The following is a 26,506-nucleotide window of genomic DNA, read 5'->3' as shown; positions in this document are numbered from 1 at the left end:
GCATTAAATTATTCATTAATGGTCCAATTTGGCACATGACTATTTTCTAGTAAATGCTTGTACAACTATATTATGACAGTATCTAAAATCAATAACGTAAAAAATAAAAACGCACGTAGTCTCTGACTTGAAATAATGGTTAATGCCTAACGCTTAACGCAATGTCACCCTACAGAATTTAAAAAACACAAAGATCTCCTTGTCCATTGCATATTTGAGTTCAAAGTAAAGTCTAGACCCAAAAAGAGTTCAAATAAAAGGTTAGTTCTTTTAGGGTTCCTTAAATTTAGACCTTTACAACTCTTAAATTCTTGACAAAAACTCACATATATGATAACTTCCAAATAAAATCCAAATTTTGAATATGATGCCACGTTAAATAAAAGGCGTCCATGAATTTGTGTATACTAATACCATAAAAAGAAGTAGGTAAATTAATTTTGTTAAAAATTAAAAAGGCAGATACATTAACTTTGTAAAAATTCAAAGATAGGTACACTAATTTCATATAAAATAAACAGTAGGTAAGTTATTTTCATAGTAGGTAAATTATTTTCATATAATTATACACTAGATATTGTTGAAATTAAACACTAAATTAGGTATATTCAAATTGAAATATATTGTTGAAATTAAAAATATTACCAAATCAATTCCTATATCTAGAACCAGATTTCATGGTTACAATACCTTGCCAAATTCAATGCACGTGATCAATTAAAACGTAATTACCAGACCTTTTCATACTGGCTTAGATGAGAGTATATTAGGAATCCAAAAATTATAAAACTGACACACATACACTTAATTTGGTAAGTTGCTTAGTCGAATTCTAATTATTGAGTTTTATTTAAATAAATATGATATGACGGGTTATTGGTTAAAAAAAAAAAAGATTTTTAAGGGGGAAAGTTAATTTTTCAGGTTCTTTTATGCCCCTACCATTCACAAAAGCTAGGAAAAAAAAATCATTCAATTGGATTAGTGTTTGTTTAAGATTAATTAACACAATCCAACGTTTTTTTGGTTGGACAAAATCTTACCTCCTAAATTAGCAAAGTATTTAAACATCAAAGGGGTTTTTGTATCTAGATCCAAAAACATAGGTAGTTTTCGGGACTGAGTCCAGTTATCTAATTACATATTTTGATATCAATTTTGCCCCTTCAGATAAATATATTTAATTTCTTTAAATTTTTTTTTATCATTTATTCAGTTTTTAAATTTTGAATATTTAAATATTTAAACTAAAATATTATCTAGTAACTCCCTACGATTTATGAAGAAAACAAAACCGATATAATCTAGTAACTACCTATTGTATAGGAAGAAAAATGCTTTATACCTACAAAGCAGATATAATCTACCTGCAAAACAAAAATAAACTACCTATTGTATTGGAAGAAGCGGAACATAGAAATATAAATATGATATGATGTATCTCCATTAAAGGAACGAATTTAGAGAGAAGAACACAAAAATATCACCCATGAAAAGAAGAGACAAAAAAGAGGAGGATTGATTCCATGATCTAACAGAGAGAATTGTTTGGAAGAAGGGAAGGAGGGGGGATGAAACGGACTGGGGTTGAGGTGATTATATGCCTATAGCTAATCCTACAATTAAGGAATTAGTTAAACCATAAATAATCCCATAATTAAGAAATTTTGTGTATTTACTATAATTCATAAGTCTAAGGGGTAAATATGGTATAAACCACAAATAAGCATACGTGGAATCTCAATTATTGGACCTATTTCAATGGAGTGGACTAATCCTACTAATGACTCACAAAATTGGATTTATATCCAGTTATCCCAACATCAAAAACCAATAAAGGACAGTTTTGTAGTCTTCCAAGTTCTGGCAAACCCAACAAAGTCCCCTTTTTTCAGTGCGAGGGAAGAAAGGGAGGAGAGAAAACTGACAACCCATCACGTGGAGTGAAGCAGCTCAACTCTCTCTCTCTCTCTCCCCCATGCTCACTTGTTCTTCTGTTTAAACCCCCATTGGAGGTAAAATTTTCCCTACCCAGATCTGCCTCTGCAAAAACAAAGGTGAGTTCTCGGCTTGTTTACTTCATGTTTTTCTCTGTAATTTTCTTCTGGGTTTCTGTTTCTTCTATCAAAGTTGAAGACTTTACACGTTTACTTGGATTTCAATGTTCGTTTCGATTCTGGGTTATCATTATTGGCTTGTTATGGTTGTTTTATGCTTTTATTTGGTTGTGATCAGTTTTTTTGTTTTTTTTTGTTTTTCATGTTGTTTCTCCTGTGATACAACTTTTGTGTGTACTTGTTCATGTTCATATCAATGCAGTCTCGGATAATCTCCTATCAGCACCCTTTTCTCCTTTGGTGTGTGTAAATAACCGAGGAAAATAAAATTTCTCTTTATCTACCTCTTTCCTTCCTTACATATTTCTTGTTGGGTGTTTTTTCCTTCTGTTTTCTCTTTGTACTTAAAAACATTAGATTGTAGTGTCTGAGTATGTATAGTATATTTATTTATTCTGTATGATATGGGATTTTCTGCTGGGATTGTAAAGTTCCTGTTTTATGTATTTTGTTAGGTTAGTTGAACTGTGCTATTCATGTCCCCAGGGAATAATTTTTGGGTTTTTTTTGCAATCTGTTTTTGATTCTCATTTTTTTTTTTTTTTTCAATTTGAGTAATGCTAGGGAGACTAGACTAAAATTGCAAACTAAATGATGTGTTACCAATAGAAATGAGCACGTCTATCAACGCTTAAGTAATAAACCAATCATCGACTTACATGTCCTTTAGTTTCCAAAATTTAGTCTCTAAATTCAGTTTCCTTAGCATTACTCTTTCAATTTTTCAGGAAATGGGGGTCATCTCCAGAAAGCTGTTCCCAGCGTGTGAGAGTATGTGCATATGCTGCCCTGCTATGAGGTCAAGATCTAGACAACCCGTTAAGCGTTACAAAAAGCTGCTTGCCGAAATCTTTCCCAAGTCTCCTGTGAGTATAAAACTATATTAAACCCTTTGATTTTAAGACATTGCAGACAGACATGTTGTGAACGGCAGATAGTAGTTGGTAATTTTGACTTCTTGATCATGTGCCTTGGAGTTGGTATTTGTAGAAAAAATCATACTTTCTACTTTCCCTTCCGGTTGTTTATCTAGTTTCTCATTCTTGAACATTATCCCTCCATTTTTTATTAGAACAATTGAAATTAATAAGAAAGTAGGTTTTGATGCTTGAGGAAGGGATTTTCAATTGAAATTTTTATGTTTCATTTTTCCTTTAATTATTAAGTCTGAACGGAGCTTAGATATCATCCTTATTTTCCCAACGGTTCTTTCCTTGTATATCAGCAGTACATTTATGCCCATAGTACATGGTGTATGTTTGTGTGTGTGCGTGTGTGTATGGCAATCTTCTCTTGTTAGGCTTATGTCTAAATGATTATGATGTTATCATGATTGAGAATCTAGCGAGATGTGATACCTGATTGTTTGGAAAGAGAAACTTGTTCTATCTATACATGAGGTTTAGAATACTTGGACCCAGGAACTCAATTAAGCCAAAATTGAGTGTTGAAAGTTTTTGTGACCAGCAAATAACAGAGCATGCTCTCCAAGGAATTGTTTGCTAGTCTATATAACTATATTAGATTGAAAATTTTATACTATGTATGCTTTTCTTATCAGTAGCTGGCATACTGAAGTTAAGTGTTCCAAAATTTTCAGGATGGCCCTCCCAATGAAAGAAAAATTGTTAAGTTATGCGAATATGCTGCCAAAAATCCTTTTCGAATCCCAAAGGTATGAAATTTTCTATCCCATTTATTTATGTCTTGGTCAATAAAAGTGAGCTTACCGTAAATTGATTGCCTATGGCTGAGGCTATTATTAATCCATAAGTTGTTGCTTATTTTTTCAACAGATTGCCAAATATCTTGAAGATAGATGCTACAAAGAGCTTAGATTGGAGCACATCAAATTCATCAATATTGTTGTGGAGGCTTACAACAAGTTGCTTTGCCTGTGTAAGGAGCAGATGTAAGTCTTAGCTGTTTCCTTTCTCTCTCTCACCATTTAATAGAGGTCTGTTAGTGATTTTTGTGGAAAAAAAGGTCTGTTTGATGATTATCTCGTGGATGGAAACTATTTTTGTGTGATTGGCTAGTTTTCAAGTCACAATTTCACTTTGTGCTCTTTTAGATTTGTGCCCATTAATGGTGTTTTATGTGCTCTCTCGCTCACTCTTCTTTTTATTTTCACTCCAGCCTCTTTAAAGTTGTTAAATGGAGGGAATTCTTTTTTGCATGAAATTCTCTTGTTGTATTGAATATATTTCGTATCTTTCAGGGCATGTTTTGCAGTCAGTCTGGTGCATGTGGTCACTGAGCTCCTGGACAACTCTAAGCAAGATGCTATGCGCATACTTGGATGCCAAACCCTAACGAATTTCATCTATAGTCAGGTGATTCCGAAGTTACACTCTCTAAATAGTTGTTTGGTCTGCCTATCAATGGTGTGTCGTAACTCTATAGGTTGACGATGGTGTATATATAATGGTTGATATTACCTATGTCATTTCTTATTATGTTAATGGATGGTTGGAATATTCAGTTTTCTGTACAAAATTAATACATATGATTAACCTATTGTTACATTTGTTGATGCAATCACTGAACAGACAGACGGCACTTACACACATACCATTGAGAGTTTGGTTCACAAAGTATGTAAGCTTGCACGTCAAAGTGGTGAAGTTCATCAAAGCTTGAGAGCATCAAGTTTGCAATGCCTTTCAGCCATGGTAGTTTTATGATTTGACTTATTGAAACTCTTAAGAACTGTTTTTCTTTTCAGTTGGAACAATCTTAATTTGATAAATTTCCACCTTGGCAGGTGCGATTCATGGCAGAATTTTCATATATTTTTGTTGATTTTGATGAGGTTAGTTTTTTTCCAGTATCATTCTTTCAAGCTATTAAAAATGTTTCAGTGATTATTGTTCTTATACAAACTTTTTGGGGCATTTAAATGTCTAATTAGTTGTTGCACTAGTCCTTTCGAAATCAGATATCAAGCCAGTGGCACCACTCTTTCATAAATATTGAGCATTGCAAACCTTTTTCTCGTGAGTGCAGATTGTACATGTCACCTTGGATAACTATGAGCCAGATACACATAATGAAGATGATGAGAGAGGGCAGCCATATCATAATTGGGTGGATGAAGTGGTTCGAAGTGAAAGCAGAGTTGGTGTAGTTGGCGATGACGCTAGCCCTAGCTGCAAGATCATCAGGCCACGACCAGAAAAGAAGGATCCTGCTCTTCTGACAAGGTAGGAGTTATTGGAAGTCTAAAAGGGAGTTGTTGTAGTTGTTGGTTGATACTTGGAATTGTATACAATGCTAATTGCATTTTGCTTTGATCCATTTGCCCTTTTGTAATACTTTTGGTTCCTTGTTTCAGAGAAGAGATGGAAACACCAAAAGTGTGGGCTCAAATTTGTATTCAGAGAATGATAGAGTTATCCAAGGAGAGCACAACACTGCGCCGAGTATTGGATCCAATGTTTGTCTACTTTGATTCTGGGCACCACTGGGTTCCTCGACAAGGGTTGGCCATGCTGGTTTTGTCTGATATGTCATACTTTATGGAGGCTTCAGGTATCTTGATATTTTTTGCAAAATTACATACGTAAAACCCTTTACTGGGGATGCTAATTTCTAATGTCAACATTTGGCTTCAGGGAATCAGCAGTTGATTTTAGCCCATGTGATCCGGCATCTTGACCACAAAAACATTTCGCATGATCCGCAACTCAAATCTTCTGTCATTCAAGTAGCTAGTGCTCTGGCTAGCCAGATTCGATCTGGTGCAGTGTTGGCAGAAATTGGATTTGTGTCTGACCTATGTAGGCATTTGAGGAAGAGTCTTCAAGCCACTGCTGAATCAGTTGGAGAGCAAGAATCAAACATTAACATCATGCTACAAAATTCCATCGAAGACTGCTTACTAGAAATTTCGAGAGGAGTAAGTTTTATACTAGTTGGTTTTTGTAGTCGCTGCAGTATGTGGTGCTTCTATTATTACTAAAAGCCTGCGCTGGTTATTTTAATAGATTGGCAACGTACGACCACTATTTGACATGATGGCTATAACTCTGGAGAAGCTTCCATCTGGAATTGTTGCTAGGGCTACCATTGGATCATTAATGATTGTTGCTCACATGATCTCATTAGCATTGATCTCTTCACGTACACAGCAGGTGAGGGAACTTTGAGTAGTTTGCTGCTTTTGGAGGTTTTTATGCATTCCTGCCCTCTCTTTTCCTGGATTGATCACATAATTGAAAATTGTATTAGGGAAGGCTAGCGCTGATCTTTGATTCAATGGCTTCCGGTGACATAAATTGAATTTGTACGTAAGGGAGATGTAAATTGGTAGATATGTAATTCGTACTTTTATAAAAATTGGTTCACACTTTTAAATAACGTGTATTTAATTTAATTGAAGAACATGCTTCCAGTACTGTGATAAATTGGTTTTATAAGGAACAGCATCTGATATGACTCATGAGTCATGGCAGGCCATACATTATTGTTCTCTGCTATTGTCTTTAAAATACGGCATACTGAACCATTTTTCATTTTTGTCTTTGTAGGTGTTTCCCGAGTCCCTTCTTGTCCAACTTCTGAAAGTCATGGTGCATCCAGATGTTGAGGTCCGTGTTGGAGCACACCAGATATTTTCTATTCTTCTCATTCCAAGTTCTAACGGGTCCCGACATGAAGCTTCATCTCTACAATCTGGTTTTGGATACCAATCAAGAGGATGGCAGTCGAATACAGCATCTACCTTTGCGTCAATCACAGCCAGACTTGAAAAGCTGAGGAAGGAAAAAGATGGCCCCAAATCCGAAAAGCACAGGAACAATAATGCTTGTGATGATTTTAAAGATAAAGAGACTGCTGAAGAAGACTGGAAGCAGGGGCGTAACCGAAAAAATTCCCCTAATTTTTACAAAATTAGCTCTATTATTGACAGGACGGCTGGAACTATCAGCTTAATAGAGCCAGTAAGATATTAAGAAGTTTAATTATTTTATAACTGGTAACATTTGGAGAGTACTTTCGCTTGCTTGACTAAGTTGATACGTTCGGGTTTGTTGTTTTCCTCAGGATCCGTATGTTATGAAGTTTAGTGAGGATCAAATATCACACTTGCTGTCTGCTTTTTGGATACAAGCCAATCTCCCAGATAATTTGCCTTCAAATATTGAAGCTATAGCCCATTCTTTTAGTTTAGTGCTTATTTCTTCACATTTGAAGGTAAAGTTTTTTACATTACATTTTTTTTCTTCATTTATGTCTTGTATTATGTTTCTATTCTTCTCGCTTCACCTTTACACCTCTATTAGGGACCATGGCCATGACGGCATGGTTGAGTGTTTCTGTAGTTGCTTACAATTTTTTTTTAATTTGTAATTTTGCAGAATCCAACAGACAACCTTATGGTTCGTTTCATTCAACTTCTGCTGTCTCTGAGGAATATATCCCTTGATTCTAACAAAGGTATGGGCAGCAAAAAATCCTTAAACAGTCATTACTTCTGATGAAAAGGGTTAAGTTGTGATTAAACTTCTTAAATGCTTGGCAGGGACGTTGCCTCCAGCATGTCGGAGATCTATGCTTGTACTATCGATTGGCATGTTGATGTTTGCGGCTAAGATCTATCACATTCCTTTGCTTAAGTCATTAATACCGTATGATGTGAGTATACCTTATCCTCATCCTGAATACTCTTGCTATTTAGAAACTATGTGCAGCAATATGATCATAGTGTGGCATTTTCTAGCTTTTAAGTGAAAGGAGCGTTAGAGCATATTATAATTTTAACAAATCTCCTTAATCTTTCAGATTCAGGTTGATCCATATTTGGGCATCAGTGATGATCTTCAGATTTATGTAAAGCCTGATGCAGATGTTAGTAAATATGGATCTGTTACCGATAACCAGATGGCTTCATCATTACTATCTGATTTGCGGAACAAAATATACGAATCAGACAATATCATGATGGAAATTTTGATTCAGTTTCTATCGAAGGTTTCTGAGGTATGATGGCTAACTATGGACCACAATTTTCTTCTTTCCTTCTCTGCCGCTCTCTCTCAATCACGCGCACACACATGCACGCACACATACAACCAGACGAATTCTGATTTGCTTGGTTTTCTTTTTAAAGATGAAGGCAGAAGATGTGGCGAAGCAACTTTCAGAGTCATTCACACCTGATGATGTATTCATGTTTGGCCCACAGTCAATGCTTGACTTTGACCAAAATCAAATGCCAGGCCATTCGAAGGAATCATCATTTGATGGGGTATACTCTTTAGTCTAGCTTTTCTTGCTACTGCTGGAGTGTGACGTTCCACATTGATCACAACCATGTATCATGCCAATTCAGAAAAACAACGATAACAATTATAGCATTGAAAGTATGAGCATTCTCAATGACTTCACCTCATGTTGCAGGAATTTCCGACAAATTCATCAGAGGAGGATGATGCAACAAGTGAAGCATCTGTTGCTGACCTCTCTCGTTTCATTCCCAGAATGCCTACATCCTCCTCTGTGCCGCCCCATGTTATCAGCATTGGACAGCTGATGGAATCGGTAACCACGTGCACCCTATCCCACCTCCCTCTGTGTCTACAAGCATCTTTGTGTACAAAAGAACACAACCACATATACAACAAGATTTGAATCATTTGACAGTTGTCAGGTTCTTGACATCTTTTATTTGTACATTTGACAAAAACTGAACAAAATTGTTTTTAGGCACTTGAGGTAGCCGGTCAAGTAGCGGGAACAGCTGTCTCTACATCACCTCTCCCCTACAACACCATGGCAAGCCAGTGCGAAGCCCTCGGCACAGGGACAAGGAAGAAACTCTCGAACTGGTTGGCCCATGAAAATTATCAGAGCAGTGTCTCGGACAGAATCTTTCCAGCATTTCCTGCAGATGGACGCACAGCACTCCAGAAGGTCGGGCGTTGTTTGATTTCCCTACTCTCTTTTTTTCGCTTGTTACAGTGAATTGCATTGTGGACATGCTTATGGAAGAACTGTTGAGATACCACACGGGGCAGTTTGGTTTTTCAGAATCTCTGATATTTAAATTCCTTTCCATGAAAGCAACTGTGTAACGTAGCAATGTACTTGTTTTTATGCTTTATTTGATTTTCGACGCGCATGTTAATTTTCATGCAGATAACGAGTGACATTGGACCTGCTCATGGAGCTGCATCGGCACAAGATCCCTGGTTGGCTATGAGGCTGCCTCCTGCTAGTCCATTTGACAACTTCCTCAAGGCAGCTGGGTGTTAGTATGTAGCTTGAAGAGTAATCGATGTTGTAAAGTATTAGGCAGTATCTTGGGATAATTAGCTCTAAATTTAGTCGACTCTGATCATCTGACTTGAGGGCTTCCATGCCCAATTTATCGACAGTTAAGTCGAACTTTTTCCTGTAATTGAGCTAGAGTTACACAATGTAGCATGTTCTTTGTAGTTTGGAGTATGCATCTCTCTCTCTCTCATCAGAAAATCCTTGCTATACAGATGCTCGCATGTAACATGTTGTATGCTACATTCATGTGATGAAATAGATAGAAAAAAAGAATTTATGTGATGAGAGTGATAGACAAAAAAGAGATACAACACCGATACGTGCATACACATTCACATCTCATCAAACCATATCTATAATCATAAAACAGCCGAAAACAGCTCGTAATGCTTTAAATATTTAATCCTCTTTGAGGGAAAAGCCTATGGAAATCAGCAACTGAAATGCACCACTGACTCTGATGCATAGGTTAATCAGTCATGTCAAGCCTTGCTTTCCTTTCGCCGAAAAAAAAAAAAAACATATAAAACCGCTTATTCTTTCGATTGCCACCCTAATTATTTTCTTGAAAAATGATTTTCGCACACTTATTTGTTCTTAATTTCTTTTGTTAGTTTTGGAGGTAAATTAATGGGCCAATCATGCTTTGAAAAGAGTCGTGAGAAACTGGTCAAGATAGGAAAAATACTTCTACGATATGATTCCAATAGCGAAAGAATAGAAATCGAAAGATGAGAATGACGACACTGGAACAATGAAGCATCTGTTGTTGGTAACCAAAAGAATACTATTCCCTATATGTGTGAACCCCTCACATGAATTTTAGGTACAATATGATTGATGGACTATGCTTGACACACCATCATATCTATTTACGTCTTTATGATATCTCCTTTTTCATTGCAAACACTTAGATGCCGTATCTTGCAAGGGAAAGTCACAAACCCTACCTATTTTGGGTGCCCAAAAAAGCAACGAGAGCTATGTTTATAAAAAATCAGTGAATAAAAATTGTGTATCTTTCTATGTGATTGATTGTGTAGCTGTAATTGCAGCCAGCTGTTGTTGGTTGTTTGATTTTTTTTAAGTAAAAAAAAATTAAGCGAGATTAGTCATTGATTCTTTGCTTGTTATTGTGGAAAGTACTCGGAAAGTGTTACAATTACTAACCTAATTCCGCCTGCCTTTCTCTTCATGTCTGTACTCTTTCATGGTACATCTGAATTCAATATCACGTGGCCACAAGTGGTCTCTTCTTCTAATAGCTCAAACCCTACTGTAGCTGGCTTGTTAAATAAGAACTCATGTGAAACGAGTACGCTTTCATGTTAGTGTCTCAAATTTATTTCGGCTTTTGTTTTCGTGTTTCAAATGTATTTCGCTTTTTATTAATTACTTTAGTGTCCCAGATTTATCGCGTACGTGATCATCAATAAATTAAGCACATCTTATCAGTGTCAACATGATAAATTTGAGACACCAAAATAATGGTGTTTTCGTTGGAAATGGATTGTCTGCCCTTCCCTATCCCATACCCTTTCCATTCTCTTCTATTTCTGTGGTCACGGTTAAGCCACGTCAACATTTTATATTGATTTTTTTATAGAAATAATAAGATAAAAAGCAATGGAAATATAAAATGTTAACGTGAATTAACCGTGACCACAAAAATATAAGGGGATAAGAAGAGTATGTGATGAGAAAGGCAGACAATCCATCTCTGTTTTGGTTTTATGTAAGTCTCTCTGTTGGGTGGCTTTGCTTGTCAGCCTTTCTATATCATCAGCAGAATGCTATGTGAGGGCATATAATTACAACCAAAAATGTGGGGACTCCTTGCATTTTTTGCTTCCAGCCAGCATGCATTAGTTTCATCAGCACCTGGCTTTTAGAATCTATTAATTGAGGACAGCATGCTTAAACTCTTATTTTGTGTTGACCCTTAATTTATTGTCATAATTAACCTTGCCACAAAATTACTAATATATATTTCCTCTTCGACAAGGACTGCAAATTTGTAGAATTAAATGAAAAAGAAGGTTGTCACTTAGTACTACAATCTAATGTTATTTCTCTTTACTTTTATGTGAGAGGTCAATTCTCGCCAAAGATGAATTTGAACCATATTATTACTAGCTCATTATGAGGCTAAGCCCATCCCCCTCATCCCTTATTATAGATAATATCGTTTATTAAAAAAAATAAAAAAAGAAGGCTAAATTATGGCGGTGGAAGACTATTTTTCTAGGCAAATATCAATAACTTATCACCTGGTCATTGAAAGGGATAGCCAATTTGCAGACGACACTTTACTTTAGTGACAAAAGTATTCATGTTTATGCAGTATGGTTTGAGTTCAATCTCCATTGATTCCTCTCTACCCTAACAATTAATAATTTAACCCATTAATACTACCTTTTGTCAAAAAATAAATGAATAGCCAATTTGGTGGAGTCAACGATCTGCCTAAGTAATCTTTTCATGCAACATTGCAAAATAAGAAAAAGAAAAATAGAAGTTGAAAGTTCAAGGTGTTAGCATTCCTTGTTAAGGATTATATAAAGAAAGTCCACTATTTTCCCTCCAAAATGGCCCTAGTTTAATATTTTTCTTTTCATTTAAAGAGATGACTAAAGAAGATGTTATAACAACAAATTGAAGTAAACTAAGGGGAAATGCAGTCATTTGCTCGGAAGCACCATAATATATTTGGTCACTCCTTTACTATTTTTTGGCATATCTTGTATTTACCATAATAACATTAGAGGACAATCCTTGATGCTTAAGAGAAGACAATGTTGTTAAGTAATCAATTAGAAAAATCATGTGAGACACAAAAAAACAAAAACCAGGATCCTTTCTTTTACACTTTTCCTAGCTCCGTATATTTTGGTGTTCAAAAGGTTGCATTATCAACCAAATATAATGATGATCGGATATGAGATAGTCCGACAGCAATAAGGAGGCAGAAAAGAGTGTTAAGTGCACTTCTTTTTTTGTTTAATCATTCACTACGGTTTTGTGGTATTCCTCTTCATTTGAAAGTGAGAAGTTTTAGGTTCGAATCTCATGGATGACGAATTTGATACGAAATTAGGCTGCCCATTGTGTGGCTTAGTCGAACTTTTCCTCTCTTTAATGTAAAAATATCGATGTGCTCAAAAAAAAAAAAAACACCTTTTTTAGTGTGGCAATGACCTTTTCCTTTCTTATTAGTTATGCAATGTAATTAATATAATAGGGTAGAGAACAATATGCGAAGCATTTACGAAGAATTATATGTATATAGGTGTATAATACTTGTAGAATTATAACTAAAAAATGTGCAAAATTATGTGTATTAAACGTCAAAAGTATGTTCGTACGTGTATAGTACGTCAAAGGTTTTTTTTTTAAACGTTAATTTTAAGAAATCATTGATAAATGTACGACAAATGAAAATATTTAAAAGAAACATGTATTTACATGTATAATACTTGTATTACACGTAAATTTATTAACTAAATTATGCAATTTTAAGGGATACAATTAAACATGAGATAGGTCAAGAAAACAATACGATTTTCCATTACTTTCAACTGAATTATGTCCAGTAAATTAGGCTTATTAAACAGGCCTTTCTGTTGCTTCCACAGGCACAAATAGTCGGCCTTTACCCTTGTCTCTCCTTCTGGCTTCAAGGTGATATGAGAAATATTTATGTACATAGTTAAAACTTTAGCGCGCACTTGTCAACCAAAAAACAAAACAAAAGAGAGTTAGGTTGAATATGTACAAGAAATGCCAAGGAGTAATAAAAGTGACAAATAAAAACAAGTCGTTTGACCAAATACAAGATAGCCATCAAGTTGTAGGCCATTTCAGGTGGAATATATATTAGCCGGGCCCTGAAGTAGGTAGCCTGGACGAGATTACAACATTAATTTTTTTTTTTTTCCTCCTGTGTTGTGTGTGCATTGAACCATAATATTACACGTGTTATATGTATAATACTCGTTTCATATTTTACTAACTATGCTCAAATTAAAATGTTTGATTTCTTGATATTTGATTATATGTATTTTCTCACAACTTGTGGTGTAGTTTTCGAAATTTTACGAGTTATTTTTGGTGGTTTATTCCAGGGTATCATACTTCTTTGCATGCGAAGATTCAAGTTGTCATCTTTGATGTAGAATTTATTCATACACGTGGTTGACAAAATTTGTGACTTAAAAGTGACTCTTTTAGGGTGATCTTTTGCTTCACTTCTTGCTCTTTTTCTCTTACTTGGCCCTTCTGGATTCGTTGGAAATATTTTTTTTCCCAATTGCAGCATATTGTTTTCCATTACTTTCATATGTTTCGAGAAGAGAATGTGGCTACTGACAAATTAGCCAATTTAGAGTTACCCTTGTGTTCACCTGTTTGACATAATATCTCCTCTTTTTTCATTGTAGTTTTTTAGCATTCTTGCCTACAAGTTTGTCTTCCTTCATGGTGTCTTTATTGTTTTGTAGTTTTTTTTAAGGCACTTTTTAAGTTTTATTTTAGAGGGTCCAATAGTATGTTCCCCTCTTCTTGTATTATTATTTTTTTGGTAATTCTCTCTCAGTTAAGATTTCTTTAAGAAAACACATGATATACTCTCCCTTCTCTTGGAACAATAAAAGAAAGAAACTTAAAATAAATATACAAAATAAAATCCGCCTTAGATTTTGCATTGAGGTAAATGGCTCACTTTCTCATTTTAAAAGAGTAACTTCTAGTCTTCTACTGTTAATAAGAGAGTAGAAAAACAGGAGAAAAAATTTGTTAAAAGATAACACAATCATTTATGGTGTTTTTGGGTCAATAGTCAATCACTTTGAGGGTAAAAACTAGGGAGGTGGATTATCTGCCCTCTTATTTCCATACTCTTCTCATGCATTTCTATTTGTGTAGTCACGGTTAAGGTACGTCAACATTTTATATTGTTATTACTTTTTATTTTAATATTTCTATAAAAAAATTAATATAAAATATTAATGTGGCTTAATCATGATCACACATCACAGAAGGACATGAGGAAAATATAAAAATAGGAGGGCAGACAATCCACTTCCAAAAACTAGAAATTGTCTTCCAAGAATGTACACGTAAAGGAACTTATGGATCTCATAGAAAAGTAGTGGGATGCTTATTTTTCCAAATTGTAATTTAATTGCCGAAGAAATATTATATATGTTTCAATGATTTGTAAATACGTAGAACTCATGTAAATATTGTTTGCATCTTGCACATACCTCATGTGTGAGAGAAAGCATGACAACATGCATGCATGCATGCAGCAAATTCACTTATTCATGTCATTTCAGACCAATCAAATTTATACCTGGATTTAAATGCAACAGCAGGTTGATCCTCTAATTTTCTGTTGCTTGTTACGACACTACCCAACCAGGTCTTTGACGGTGAATTTTTACGTGAATTTAAATGCAACAGCAGGGTAATCATCTAATTATCTGGTTCTTGTTCCCACACTTTCCAACCACGTTTGTGGCGGTGAAAACAACAGGAAAATGGGGTGAGTCGTAATAAAGTACAAGCCTACAAGGAGAGTAAAGCCTTTTATGCAGGCACAGACTGGACCTACCAACCATTGACGTGTCATTTTATGAACCAATAGGGTTTTGAAACGTATCAAGAATGTCATGTCACAGTTAAAGGCAATTCCAAAGTTCCATGCACTGAGGAAGATGACTGGTGGACCTCTATATATACGGGCTCTAATAGCCTACACGGTTTCATCCTATTATCCTCTGTGTAATAGCAGTCTCGCTCTCAATACCTCTCCTCTCTCTCTCTCTCTCTCTCACACGCACAAACAACAGTTCCTTGATGTTCCTTCTCCACTTTCTCTCTGTCTTTTATTTTTCTCAGGTTTTTCTCGGAAAAGAAAGTAAAGTCTGGTCAATTTCCATGTGAAAACTCCCCCACAAGAAAACAAAAACAAAAAAGAAAGAAAAGAAAAACCTTGGTTCTTAGTACCGGTCTCTCTTTCTCTCGCTCACACTTGCACTCTCACTCACAAGTATCGCTACATTATTGTTGCTTAGTTTTTAGCTCCTTTTTTCTTTGAGAGAAATATACGTATGGAGGATTTTCACAGGATGAACGCAGGTGTGATATCTGCAGGCTCAGATGATCATGTGAATGTTCATCAGCAAGTTGAAAATATGGCTACTAGTACTAGCAGCGCCAATTGTGGTGGGTTTCATGGCAGTGGTCATGTGGTGGATGATCATAACATGCTGTTATTTGCGACGGAGGGTTTGGGATCCGATCATATGTCTGATCTGATAAAGTCCCAGATAGCCAGTCATCCTCGTCTCCCTGATTTAGTAGCTGCATACCTTGAATGCCAAAAGGTTAATTAATAATGCACAAGTGCATGAATATTCTTTTATCCTTACTGAATTTTGCAAACATTAATGATTTCTTGTGTTATTCTCTGGTTATTTAGTACTTACTGTACCTTGAAAAAAAAGAAGAAGATGTAACTGGAAGTAACAGAGGCTACAAAATCGTGGCATTATTTGTTGAATATTTTAGTTACATTCAGGGTTTCGAGCTTTTAACCTAGCCTACTCCTACCATCAATCTACACGCACCCTCACCACTGGGCAGTATGCAGGGTTTTAATTATACTGATTGGTTATTTTGAGTTTTTCGTAAAATAATTTTTTTACTTTTATAGGTTGGAGCACCAGCGGAGATGAAAAATCTGCTTGAAGAAATTGAAAGGGCAAGCCACCCCATGAGCACTTGCAGTGAGATAGGAGCTGATCCTGAACTTGACGAGTTCATGGTATACAGTTTTATCCACTTTGAAGCTTCTACACCATATTAATTAGTTATTCAAGTTACTTATTTCTTTTGTGGCATTTTGAACTCGTAAAATTCTGTTTGATTTCTGAGAAAAGAAAGGAAAATGTACAGAAAAACTAGGACTTAAATAATGTTACATCTATTTCTTTTCGTTCTTTGTTTTGCAAGGAATCATATATTGAGGTTCTCCATAGATACAAGGAGGAGCTATCTAAACCATTCGATGAAGCAACCACATTCTTGACCAACATTCAAACTCAACTTAGCAACCTCTGTAAAGGGACATTCTCAAAAACCTGGGACTATCACTCTGGTATAAATAAATCTCTTCTGCTGTATATACATTTTCCTTTTTCAATTTAGTTATGTTGGAGGTTTTGAACAGATTTGGATTGGCCGCCCTTCTATTTCCATACTTTTCCTAGCCCTCCTGTGGTTTATGATCACTTAAGCTATCTCAATATTTTATATTAAATTTTTATAAAAGTAATAAAATAAAAAGTAATAAAAATATAAAATGTTGATGTGGTTTAACTGTGACCACACAAACAAAAGGACAGGTTATGGAAATGGAAGGGCAGACAGTCCACACCTCCGTTTTGAACCCCGAACGTACTCGTACTTATCACCCTAACCACTGTCACCACTCCGCTAATCTCAGTGGCTTATATATACATTTTCCTTTCCTTTTCATCCAGTCTAGGTTTTGGTTTCTTTTTTCTTCTTCCAATTGTACGAAGAAGAAGATACGTACAGGCATATACATCTGTTTATTCATCAGTCCAAAGGGGGTTGTATGCGTACGAGATTGTACCTAGCTTTCATTTAATTGGTTTTTGTTTTATATGGACAGATCATGACATTTGGGATGAGAATAACATGATGGTGTTTTTTATGCTCCCTCATAACTCCATTGAGATATCAATTGTTTCACTAAGCCTTCTACGACTGTTTGGAAGTTATTTTAGGATGACCAGAATCACTTATGGAGAGAAATATGTGAGCGGTGTTTCTCTATAAAACCACTTAAGGTGAATGGACCATATAAAGGTTTTGAAGAGAGAATTATTTTCTTCAGTTAGAAAAAACAAACTGCCTTCATTTTACATAAAAACCCTCATTTCTATACGTAAGTAAGTTGTCCTAATAATAGTAGGGATCCTAATAGGAAGATATTGTGAATGAAATCTAGAGTTTAAGTTTTTGTATTTTATTTAATTCGAGTGATATTCTAATTAATCTAATATAAACTATGGAGAGAGCTTTGAACTTGAACTTGGATGAAGGGTAGGAACACCCTACGATAGTCAACTTAGTTCGATCGCAAGTTTGGTCTATCGGGTAGAAGAAAATGGGGATAGGTTAAATGATCTATAATCTCTGGTCGGCTAAAAGTAATTAAAATTAATCTACCTGTTTTGGCCTGACTATTGAATTAAAAGTAATTAGCACTTTAAAAAGATCATCATGCACAAGGAGTGCAAGATGATTTTTTGGAGTGTGAATATAACATCTCCAATCAATAATCCTTTTCCAAAACCCCAAGTTATGTTTTCCTTTCTTTATTCATGGTACATTCAGTTGAGATATTAGTGGTCGTTTCTAAAGTTTGAGTAGCTGGGATGCTAGGGGACAGTGAGACTTGCATGTAAATTGCAATATTATATGCTTAACATAGGATTGCGGCCTAATTTTTAGTAATGCAGATGAAGGGGTTGGCAGTTCGGAGGAGGAACTTAGCTGTGGGGAGGTGGAAGCAGCAGAGGGTCAAGACACTGGTGGTGCTCGTTCTAGTGGTGATCGGGAACTGAAAGATATGCTGCTGAATAAGTACAGTGGCTACCTTAGCAGCTTGAGGAAGGAGTTCTTAAAGAAAAGAAAGAAAGGGAAACTACCAAAGGATGCCAGGAGTACCCTATCGGACTGGTGGATTACTCACTATAGGTGGCCATATCCTACGGTAATTTCATTACAATGTCTTTTCTGGTTTACAATTAAAGTTAATGGAAAACAAACATGGACTATAACGTGTAATTCATCCATATATAGCGTAAAGGCTTATTTCAAATGCAAGTTCGCCCCCCAATTCTGTGTGTGTTTAGGATTATTTCAGAATTTGACGATGGTAAACATGTGTACACAGGAAGAGGAGAAACTCCAGCTGTCTGAGATGACTGGATTGGACCAAAAGCAGATTAACAACTGGTTCATAAACCAGAGGAAGAGGCATTGGAAACCATCTGAGGACATGAGGTTTGCTCTCAATGAAGGTGTCGGCGGGAGCATCGGAGGACCTATGATGTTTGACACTGGTGTTTGAGCTGGAAATATTCACGATGATATGTGATATCATTGTATCAAGTATTTGGTTGATTCTAATATTCGACCTAAATGTAGTAATGTTAAGACTTAAATGTTGTACATTCTGTATCTGTGATATATCCTTTGAGCTGAGCCCATCCTTTTCTTTTGATGGTCTCCTGGACCCTTTTATTGGTTTTGTGTAGATGGTCTCCTTTGGGCTGAGCCTATCCTATTCTTTTGAGCTCAATCAGTGCACTCTTTCTATCAGATAGGGATGACAATAGTTTGGTTTGGGGGCGAAATTGTTATATCCATCCTTATAATCATGAAAATTAACTATATTTATAACCATAAATTAATCATCGGAGATTATCCAGAACTATACCTACCGGATAACGGATTTCTTATTGGTTAACGAATTTTCTATCGGTTAACAGTTATATCCATATTTATCAAAATAAAAAAACTATATTCATCTAATTGACGCACAATAATTTAGTATATACTAATTTCATCATTAAATAGCTCCAATAATAAAAAACATAACAATGAATGAATTTTGCAAAGTATAAAAACAAGAGTATTGAATAAAACATTGATGATGTTGGTTGTTGATATCTCCCATAAGCATGATGTTTGGTGCATAATGAATATAGTATAGAGTTCAACAAATACTATTATATTATATACTAAATATTTATGCGGTGAATAATGAATATAGTAATAATGGTAGAGGTTTACTCAAATATAAAAAAAATATATATATAATATATTTTATATAATAATAAAATATTATATTATATATGAAATATATTATATATTATTTGGTTCGGATTCTACGACGGATATGAATTGTGAACCTCTATAACCATACCTAAAACTATAACCGAATAAAGTTCATAGTTTTTTCCCATATCCATAATATACATGAATTTTCATACCCAAATCCGCTCCATTCGGACAATTATCCACGGTTATTGGGTTTGACGGCTACCAGAAATATTGTTATATATATATATATATATATATATCCTTCCTTTGTGAGAGGAGGCCAAATAGTTGTTGGACGTGGCAAAAATAGTTGGTCTTGGAACTCTTGCTTAAGGTGGAATTGGATTTCAATCAAGTATTATTGTCCTATGGATAGGTTATTCACACATCTATTTTTGTCTCTCACACATCCTTGTTAATTTTATGTCATTGATATTCTTCAATTCATTCAATCCGATGGTTGAAAATTGAGAAGGGTGTATGAGAAGTAAAAATGAGTGTGTAGATAGTACTACCCTCTGTCCTATATCTTGCATTTTGCTAACTATAGTTAAACCTTTATAAATTAATAGCCTTGGAACTGAAGAAAATTTATTAGTTTAGTGAAAATTAAATAATCGATAATTTATTAATTTATCGATTAATTAGTAACTTAATAATCTATTAAGGTATTCTTTATTTTCTTAAATATTGTACATTGTATTTAATTTCTTATTTTACGAACTAACAAATCAATGTATTTGTTTAACTAAGTAAAATTCATAAATCTATTTATTTTTTTCTAAAAATAAAGTGTACATTGTTCAACCAAGTAAAATTCATAATTGGACCAAATCAGAAATTAAGTACATAGAGCACTCACTTGAGTGCCCTAAGTGTTATCCTACTGGTTATGGTAACTCAGAGTCTAGTCATGTGTGAATTAACTTTATTCATGATTTTACATCTTGATTTGTGGAGAAGAACTTGCATATACTTTTTTTTATTCTAATATGGCATGAGTTTTAATCTTTACATGATAATAAGTGATAGGTTAAGAGCACTATCATCTTTACGCGTCAAGCCCCTTCGACCCAGATCATTCTTTTTTAGCGACTTTAGGTCCGGGCATGACATTACGTTTTTGTTTTATGTAATTCATTCTCTATTTGTAGGGTGAAAAACTCATATTTTCTTTGATAAGTCAGAAAAATGCAACTAAGTGAAAGAATCTTGAATTAGAAGAGGTTCTCTCATGCAACTATTATATAATCTCAGTAGCGTTACTGTCCAATTAATATTTGTCACACGTGTTTAAAAATACACTATTTGTCGAACAAACAATTGTCACATAATAAACTAGTGACATAACAAATCTCTTAAATCGGCTATAGGTAGAGAAACTCTTGTGTGTATATCGATATAGTTGGTCAATTGATGCAAGGGAATGGCAATTTCTTTTGGTGATAAGAATGGTCAACTCACTCAAGGTGGTGTCCCTGATAAAAATATTGTAGACTATAGCCAATAAATTTACATGAATATTAAATTTTGTTATCTTTTAGGTAATGTTATATATTCACGGAATTGGATTCATCGGGATCCATTTTGTGGGGATCTTAGGGATCCCTAAATTTTAGATATTCATCGTGTATCGTGCGGTCAGAAATCGTTTGATTTTTTTATATTTAAAGTTAAACACAAATAGTATCTGACGAAAACTGACAGCACGATATACGATGAACGACTAAGATGTGGGGATCCTAGAATCCTCACAAAATGAATCCGAAGAGGATACCTTTCCTATATGCACATCCCAAAAAAGTCCAAAACGCACAATTCAAACTACATTAGTATGTAGGTGATTTTAAGTATTCATCACCCAAAATGATTTAGTGCTATACTTGGAAAAAATATTCAAGTCTACAAATAAATAAATAAAAGTGTGGCTCATCCTGATGTAAGCTGTGATGAAATTGTGTTCATTTGTTCAGAATTGAATGCAAACACATACAAAAATTCAATATAAATTTGTAGAAATTAGAATTAATTTCTTATACATTAATACTCTCGATGCCCTTAGATTTTCTCATACAACTTATAAACTTTGTTGTGCTTTGCTCCCATAGTCCCATACCTCTTCTCCTTGATACCCATGTCGACACTATGAGAAAGAGATTCATATTGCAGATCTACATATGACAACACTCACCGCTCCAAAAGCGCCCTTATTTTAAGTGCACTATGCAGGACAACATGCCCTTTATGTCGACACTCTACACTGTATATATATCCACATGCATATACATGAGCTTACAGTTTACAAACCCTAGCCCCAGCCGAATTTTTCCTCTTTAACTTTCTTATACACTTAACTGAAATCTTGTTTTTATATTAAAAAAAAAGCTAAAATCTTGTTAGTAAATGTAATATTGATAGAGTAAGTTAGATTGATGTATCCAGAATAATGAATCATATATTTTTAAGAGTTTCATACAACTAATATTATATGTGCACTAATTCTAAATTAAAAGGACGAAAATTTAAACTTGAGTGCATAAGGAAGAGCATGGGCAACAAGCCCAAATCTAAACAATAAATATAGTTCTAGGAAACTTCCGAATTCTCCATTCCATATATTTCGGATCAATTATACTTTGCTAGCTTTCTAGCTAATTAAATAACTGGACAATGAATGTGGTAAAAAAATTCACGTACAAGAACTCAAAAGCCTGAAAGTCTCTACTCTGTACCTTCCCCTTAATATTTTGTACTTAAGGTTCTGTGCAGCTTTCTCTCGTCTAATGTTGACATTATTTTATCTCCCGCTAATTGGATAATTAATTTATTAATCTTTAGCGTTGGATGAAATTCATGCATCTCTAGTCACTGGACCTTGTAATTTGTTGCAGATGGAAATCTATATACAGCTAAACAACCTTATTCTAGTCACTAGATTTTGTAATTTACTGCAAATATATAGCTAGAAAAATACTTGGTATAAGTTAAAGAGACGTGATAACAGATATATAACCTTAGTCAGTTAGTCATAGCACAATGCAAAGATATCCAATGAGAGCCGATAAATTATAGGCATTCACTAGGGCAAATGTTAAATTATTGGAGCTTCAAGAGGCAGACATCTTTGGCTTTTCAGATTAGATGTGATGGGAAAGCAACAAGAATCGATAGGGGAGAATAACCACGATTGGTGAAACTCTTTGAACAAATCACAGTTAGACAAAAACCACGCAAATCAGTTGTTGTTTCCTAACCGACTTGCTATCAGATGACCTACTGCGACAGCCTTTTTTGTCCAAAAAAGCACAAAACACATTAAATATTTCACCCGAGGATCAATCAATATTGCAAATTTCATCTAATGAAATGACATGAGTTTTGTAATATTTCTGTAATTAAGGTTCTGCAGCTTTCTCTCTTTTATCTCCTTCTAATTAGATAATTAATTAATTAATTTTTAGAATTGGATGAACTTAATTCATGCATCTCTAGTATCTGGATCTTGTAATTTATATTGCAGATGGAAATCTATATACAGCTACTAAAATACTTGGCATAAGTTAAGAGCCTTGATAACAGATATATAACCTTGGCCAGTTAGTCATAGCACAATGCAAAGATATACAATGAGGGCTGATAAATTATACGCATTCACTGGGGAAAATGTTAAATTAATGGAGCTTCAAGAGCCAGACACATCTTTGGCTTTTCAGATGAGATGTGATGGGAAAGCAACAAGGATCGATAGAGGAGCACAAGCACGAACGGGGAAACTCTTCGAACAAATCAAAGTTAGACAAAAGCCACCCAAATCAATTGTTGCTTTCCTAAACGACTTGCGATCAGATAACCTAGTAACCTACTGTGACAGCCTTTTTAATATGTCAAAAAAGCAAAAAACACTAAATATTTCAACTGAGGATCAATCAATATTGCAAATTTCATCTAATGAAATGACTGCAGAACCCAACAAAATTCTGGTCTCTCTCAATCTTTTCTTTTCTTCTCTGAGGTATCCCCTCCACTCAATCTGTGATGAAAACCCTACATGCTTATCCACATTGTACATAAAAGGAAATTTATCAAGTGGGGTTAGCCTAGTGATGAGGGTGAGAGTAAGCTAGGTCGAGGGTTCGGAACCATCCAATGTACCAAAAAAAAGAGAGAAATTTATTTGGAACCATACAATATCGAACCTCTTCTTCTTAACCTAAACCCAACTGGATGGGGTACAGAAGTCAGAGTAAACATTAATGGGCAAGCTACTGTCTCATATATCAATGGTTGGCAATTAACTTTGGAATAATATGAGTTACAACCTTCTCATGCCCTAATTGAATTTGGAATATTGTGAATAAGTTGGAGATTCCTGTACTTGCTAATTGATCTTGTAATTGACTCGCATTAGCCCTAATTGTTTGTTAACAAAAACCCTAATTGAATTCCACACACCTTTTTACTCTTGGCACACACCTTTCGGATAAAAGAACGGAGAAACAGAGTGTGCTAAAATATTTTTTTTCCTTTCGTTCCACTATTAACAATCTGAATAGGAATTTTCTCATTTTCATAAGTGCAAAATGAAACAACAAACATTATGTATCCAAAAATAAGGATCCAATTTCCATGTGATCTTATTAAAATTTAAGATTCCATAGTACATATTTGATATGTCACAATAATAAGTAGCTAGATAAACAGGTCAGATATGCATTAAACACATAATAGTTAAACCAACTAAATGGATTTTATTTCCAAGCATATGAGCAACATAGATGAAAGCATGAAGAAAGATCATCCAAGGATGTTTTAAGAAAGCTGCTCCTCAAAGGCCAACTCCTCAATCATGTTGCCATGTTTATGGAGGGGATTGAAGGCTTCAAGCTCACAACACTTGCTGGGAAGTATAATGGCACCAGCATTAAGACCCTGAGAATCAATTGGTGATGAGTGCTGAACAGGCAATGCATACTTACGCGCAATGACAATTGAGTTAATGACTTCATCGGTGGGATGAAACACAGAGAGAACCTCAAACCCTCTAAGATCATCACAAGGATCAATCACTGGATACAGAAAAGCCCTCGCACCGTGTGCACTCCTTAGCATCAAAGTTGCTCCTGGAGCCATGTATTTTGCCAAGTGATCGATAATTTTCAGCTTCTCCATCTTGTCCATGCCTACAAGAGCAGCCAAAAACACAATTTCATAGTCTTTCAAAGCAGTTGTGACATCCATTATATCTGTGGTGTGGAAGACCATTCTTTTCGATAGGTCAGGATCGGAAGACACCAAGCCAAGAGCCTTGGAGTTGGCCGAAGCATCGATGTCATAGTTGTCGAAAGAGGTTTTGGTGAGGTGATATGAGGCCAAGACAATTGAGGTAAGGGGAAGAGGGCCAGAACCCACAAAGGCAATTTTTCTAGGCACACGAGTGAAGTGTTGGCTCAGGATGTTGAACTCAAGTTTGCTAAGCTTGAGGTAATTGGAATAGTAAGGGAAAATGTCGAGATGGTCGAGAGGGTGTTCATATGAGCCTAGGATTGTCGAGAAGTGATTCTCCAAAAGTCCTTCTGCCTCTCCACAGAGCCTTATAAGGTTGGACCTTATTTCTTGCACCCCTTGGCATAACTTGGAAACATCGATTGGACTTGGTGGTATGCATGTGAGAACGAGTTGGGTGAAGAGCATGTCGACATCTTGGGAGGGTTTGAGGCTCTCAAGGCTTGAGATTTTCTCATACAATTCGCAAATTCTTTGTACCAAAGCATCTCCCTGGCAACCCATGTCGACACTATGAGGATATGGTGATCAAATACTATTGGGAAATAAGATTGAAAATTCGAAGTTTCAAACACTCTTGAGAAAAATCTCCACGGCTTACTTGGTGACATCTTCCAGGGAGTCGTTATTTATGGGCACTTGTGGGGTCCATGTTGTGAGGGGTTGCGAGTTGATTATTGATTTATAATGCATTGTGATTGTAGGTCCATCGCACCTAGATTGCCACCTCAATTTTTTTTTATTGGTGTAACAATTAGTACTCATGAGTTCTGTAAAATTTCTAGAATAATATTAAGAAAATCAAATTTTAAATAATTTAATATTTGACATTTAATTAATAATCTAATTATCAACAATAATATTATTTGATAATAAAAAATTTATTTCCCTGGTATTATCCAAATTTTACAAAAATGCTAGAATTTTCTTGTATATTGTTTTTCTTATGGATGCATATATGTTTGTAGTACATAGTCTTGTTGAGGAAGAAAATAACATTCATATTCTATTTGAAAGAGAAAATACACCTGAAAAGGAAAATAATAACAATAATTCCAATAATTACAATGCTATTTTTTATTACAACTCACGCCAACAAATATTTATATTATATATGTTATGTTGTCAAAGTGTGAAGTTAATAAATGTTATCTAAGGCGAACAGTATGTGCACACCTTAGATAATTAAAAACATGCATGCCGTAACAATGAATGTAATTACGGTGATAATAGTTTAGAAATATGCTAAAATTGCTTTTACAATGTGTTTTTTCTTTATTTAAGGCGTGAAAATGCAAGCAGTAAATGATGAGAACTATTTTAAGGCATGGCCTTTTACATATTGCCTGGTGTGCATCGTAAACAACTTCTACGACATGCATTGCGCACCATAAAACCTATGTTTTGGTGTAGTGAACTTCAATTTTCTAATGTGGCACCATTAGGTTTTGAACTTGTATCAATTTATGCTTATCAATTGTATGACCGTGTATAGGCTAATGTGAAGTATATATATACTCAATATGGAACTTCTCTTAAGTCGTTGCTTTGTGCCTTAAAACGATAACCAATTGCATAGTTTGGTCCAAACTCTATTAGTGACAGTGTGGCTTGTTTGACAACTTGGAAATAAATCTCACATATACCATGTCATCGATTGAGTGGAATATTAGACATTCAAAGAGATGAATGTATAAATTGATATAATTTTAATAACTTCATGATGTTATATGAGAAAATTTAAACTCCATTTAAAAGCTACCTCAAACTTGAGGAGTATAAAATGTAGTTTATCCTAGTTTTCATTACAATATCATTCAAGGGTGAGATTAACCTTCAACGCTTTACCAATCAGAGTCAATGGTGCTTCCTAGTTTTTAAACCTGAAACTTGGCTTTTCT

The 26,506-nt window shown here is 34.9% G+C and overlaps 3 protein-coding genes across 4 annotated transcripts; 2 read left to right on the top strand and 1 right to left on the bottom strand.

Annotated features, from left to right (window-relative positions):
• The first annotated feature begins 1,860 nt into the window (after positions 1-1,860).
• On the top strand, positions 1,861-9,559 carry LOC103962316 (protein SEMI-ROLLED LEAF 2). 2 transcript variants are annotated; one of them, XM_009375011.3, is made up of 20 exons: positions 1,861-2,057; positions 2,846-2,983; positions 3,718-3,792; positions 3,914-4,029; positions 4,339-4,453; positions 4,670-4,792; positions 4,885-4,932; positions 5,127-5,323; positions 5,455-5,651; positions 5,735-6,018; positions 6,107-6,253; positions 6,650-7,063; positions 7,167-7,316; positions 7,481-7,559; positions 7,645-7,757; positions 7,905-8,102; positions 8,233-8,370; positions 8,523-8,663; positions 8,829-9,035; positions 9,261-9,559. In XM_009375011.3, exons 2-20 carry the CDS (start codon positions 2,849-2,851, stop codon positions 9,375-9,377), a joined length of 2,994 nt encoding a protein of 997 aa, XP_009373286.2. In that variant the 5' UTR covers positions 1,861-2,057; positions 2,846-2,848; the 3' UTR covers positions 9,378-9,559. The 2 variants fall into 2 exon arrangements, with proteins under 2 accessions (XP_009373286.2, XP_048424480.1); XM_048568523.1 differs by lacking the exon at positions 1,861-2,057 and adding an exon at positions 2,716-2,752.
• Positions 9,560-15,172: 5,613 nt separating this feature from the next.
• LOC103962315 (homeobox protein knotted-1-like 1) lies at positions 15,173-18,708 on the top strand. The gene is made up of 5 exons (XM_009375010.3): positions 15,173-15,787; positions 16,117-16,227; positions 16,416-16,560; positions 17,954-18,207; positions 18,391-18,708. The coding sequence occupies exons 1-5, from the start codon at positions 15,512-15,514 to the stop codon at positions 18,565-18,567; spliced, it is 963 nt and encodes a 320-aa protein (XP_009373285.1). The 5' UTR covers positions 15,173-15,511; the 3' UTR covers positions 18,568-18,708.
• Positions 18,709-23,922: 5,214 nt separating this feature from the next.
• Positions 23,923-25,226, bottom strand: LOC103962314 (nicotianamine synthase). The gene has a single exon (XM_009375009.3). The coding sequence runs from the start codon at positions 25,107-25,109 to the stop codon at positions 24,132-24,134; it is 978 nt and encodes a 325-aa protein (XP_009373284.2). The 5' UTR covers positions 25,110-25,226; the 3' UTR covers positions 23,923-24,131.
• Positions 25,227-26,506: the final 1,280 nt, after the last annotated feature.

Source organism: the organism of the source record quoted next, unplaced genomic scaffold, assembly GCF_019419815.1.
Source record: "Pyrus x bretschneideri cultivar Hongxiangsu unplaced genomic scaffold, Pyrus_bretschneideri_v1 Contig48, whole genome shotgun sequence".
Classification (NCBI taxonomy): domain Eukaryota; kingdom Viridiplantae; phylum Streptophyta; class Magnoliopsida; order Rosales; family Rosaceae; genus Pyrus; species Pyrus x bretschneideri.
The sequence above is the reverse complement of the archived record's forward strand: the minus strand, read 5'-3'. Positions and strand labels throughout refer to the sequence as shown.

What these genes read in the sequence shown, in the direction of transcription:
- LOC103962316 (XM_009375011.3), top strand. Translation starts at nt 2,849, where the DNA reads ATGGGGGTCATCTCCAGAAAGCTGTTCCCAGCGTGTGAGAGTATGTGC. An exon ending in TTTTTGTTGATTTTGATGAG is followed by an intron (nt 4,933 to 5,126) that starts GTTAGTTTTTTT and finishes TCGTGAGTGCAG; the next exon opens with ATTGTACATGTCACCTTGGA. An exon ending in TCTCTTCACGTACACAGCAG is followed by an intron (nt 6,254 to 6,649) that starts GTGAGGGAACTT and finishes TTGTCTTTGTAG; the next exon opens with GTGTTTCCCGAGTCCCTTCT.
- LOC103962315 (XM_009375010.3), top strand. Translation starts at nt 15,512, where the DNA reads ATGGAGGATTTTCACAGGATGAACGCAGGTGTGATATCTGCAGGCTCA. An exon ending in AACCTGGGACTATCACTCTG is followed by an intron (nt 16,561 to 17,953) that starts GTATAAATAAAT and finishes TTAGTAATGCAG; the next exon opens with ATGAAGGGGTTGGCAGTTCG. An exon ending in ATAGGTGGCCATATCCTACG is followed by an intron (nt 18,208 to 18,390) that starts GTAATTTCATTA and finishes ATGTGTACACAG; the next exon opens with GAAGAGGAGAAACTCCAGCT.
- LOC103962314 (XM_009375009.3), bottom strand. Translation starts at nt 25,109, where the DNA reads ATGGGTTGCCAGGGAGATGCTTTGGTACAAAGAATTTGCGAATTGTAT.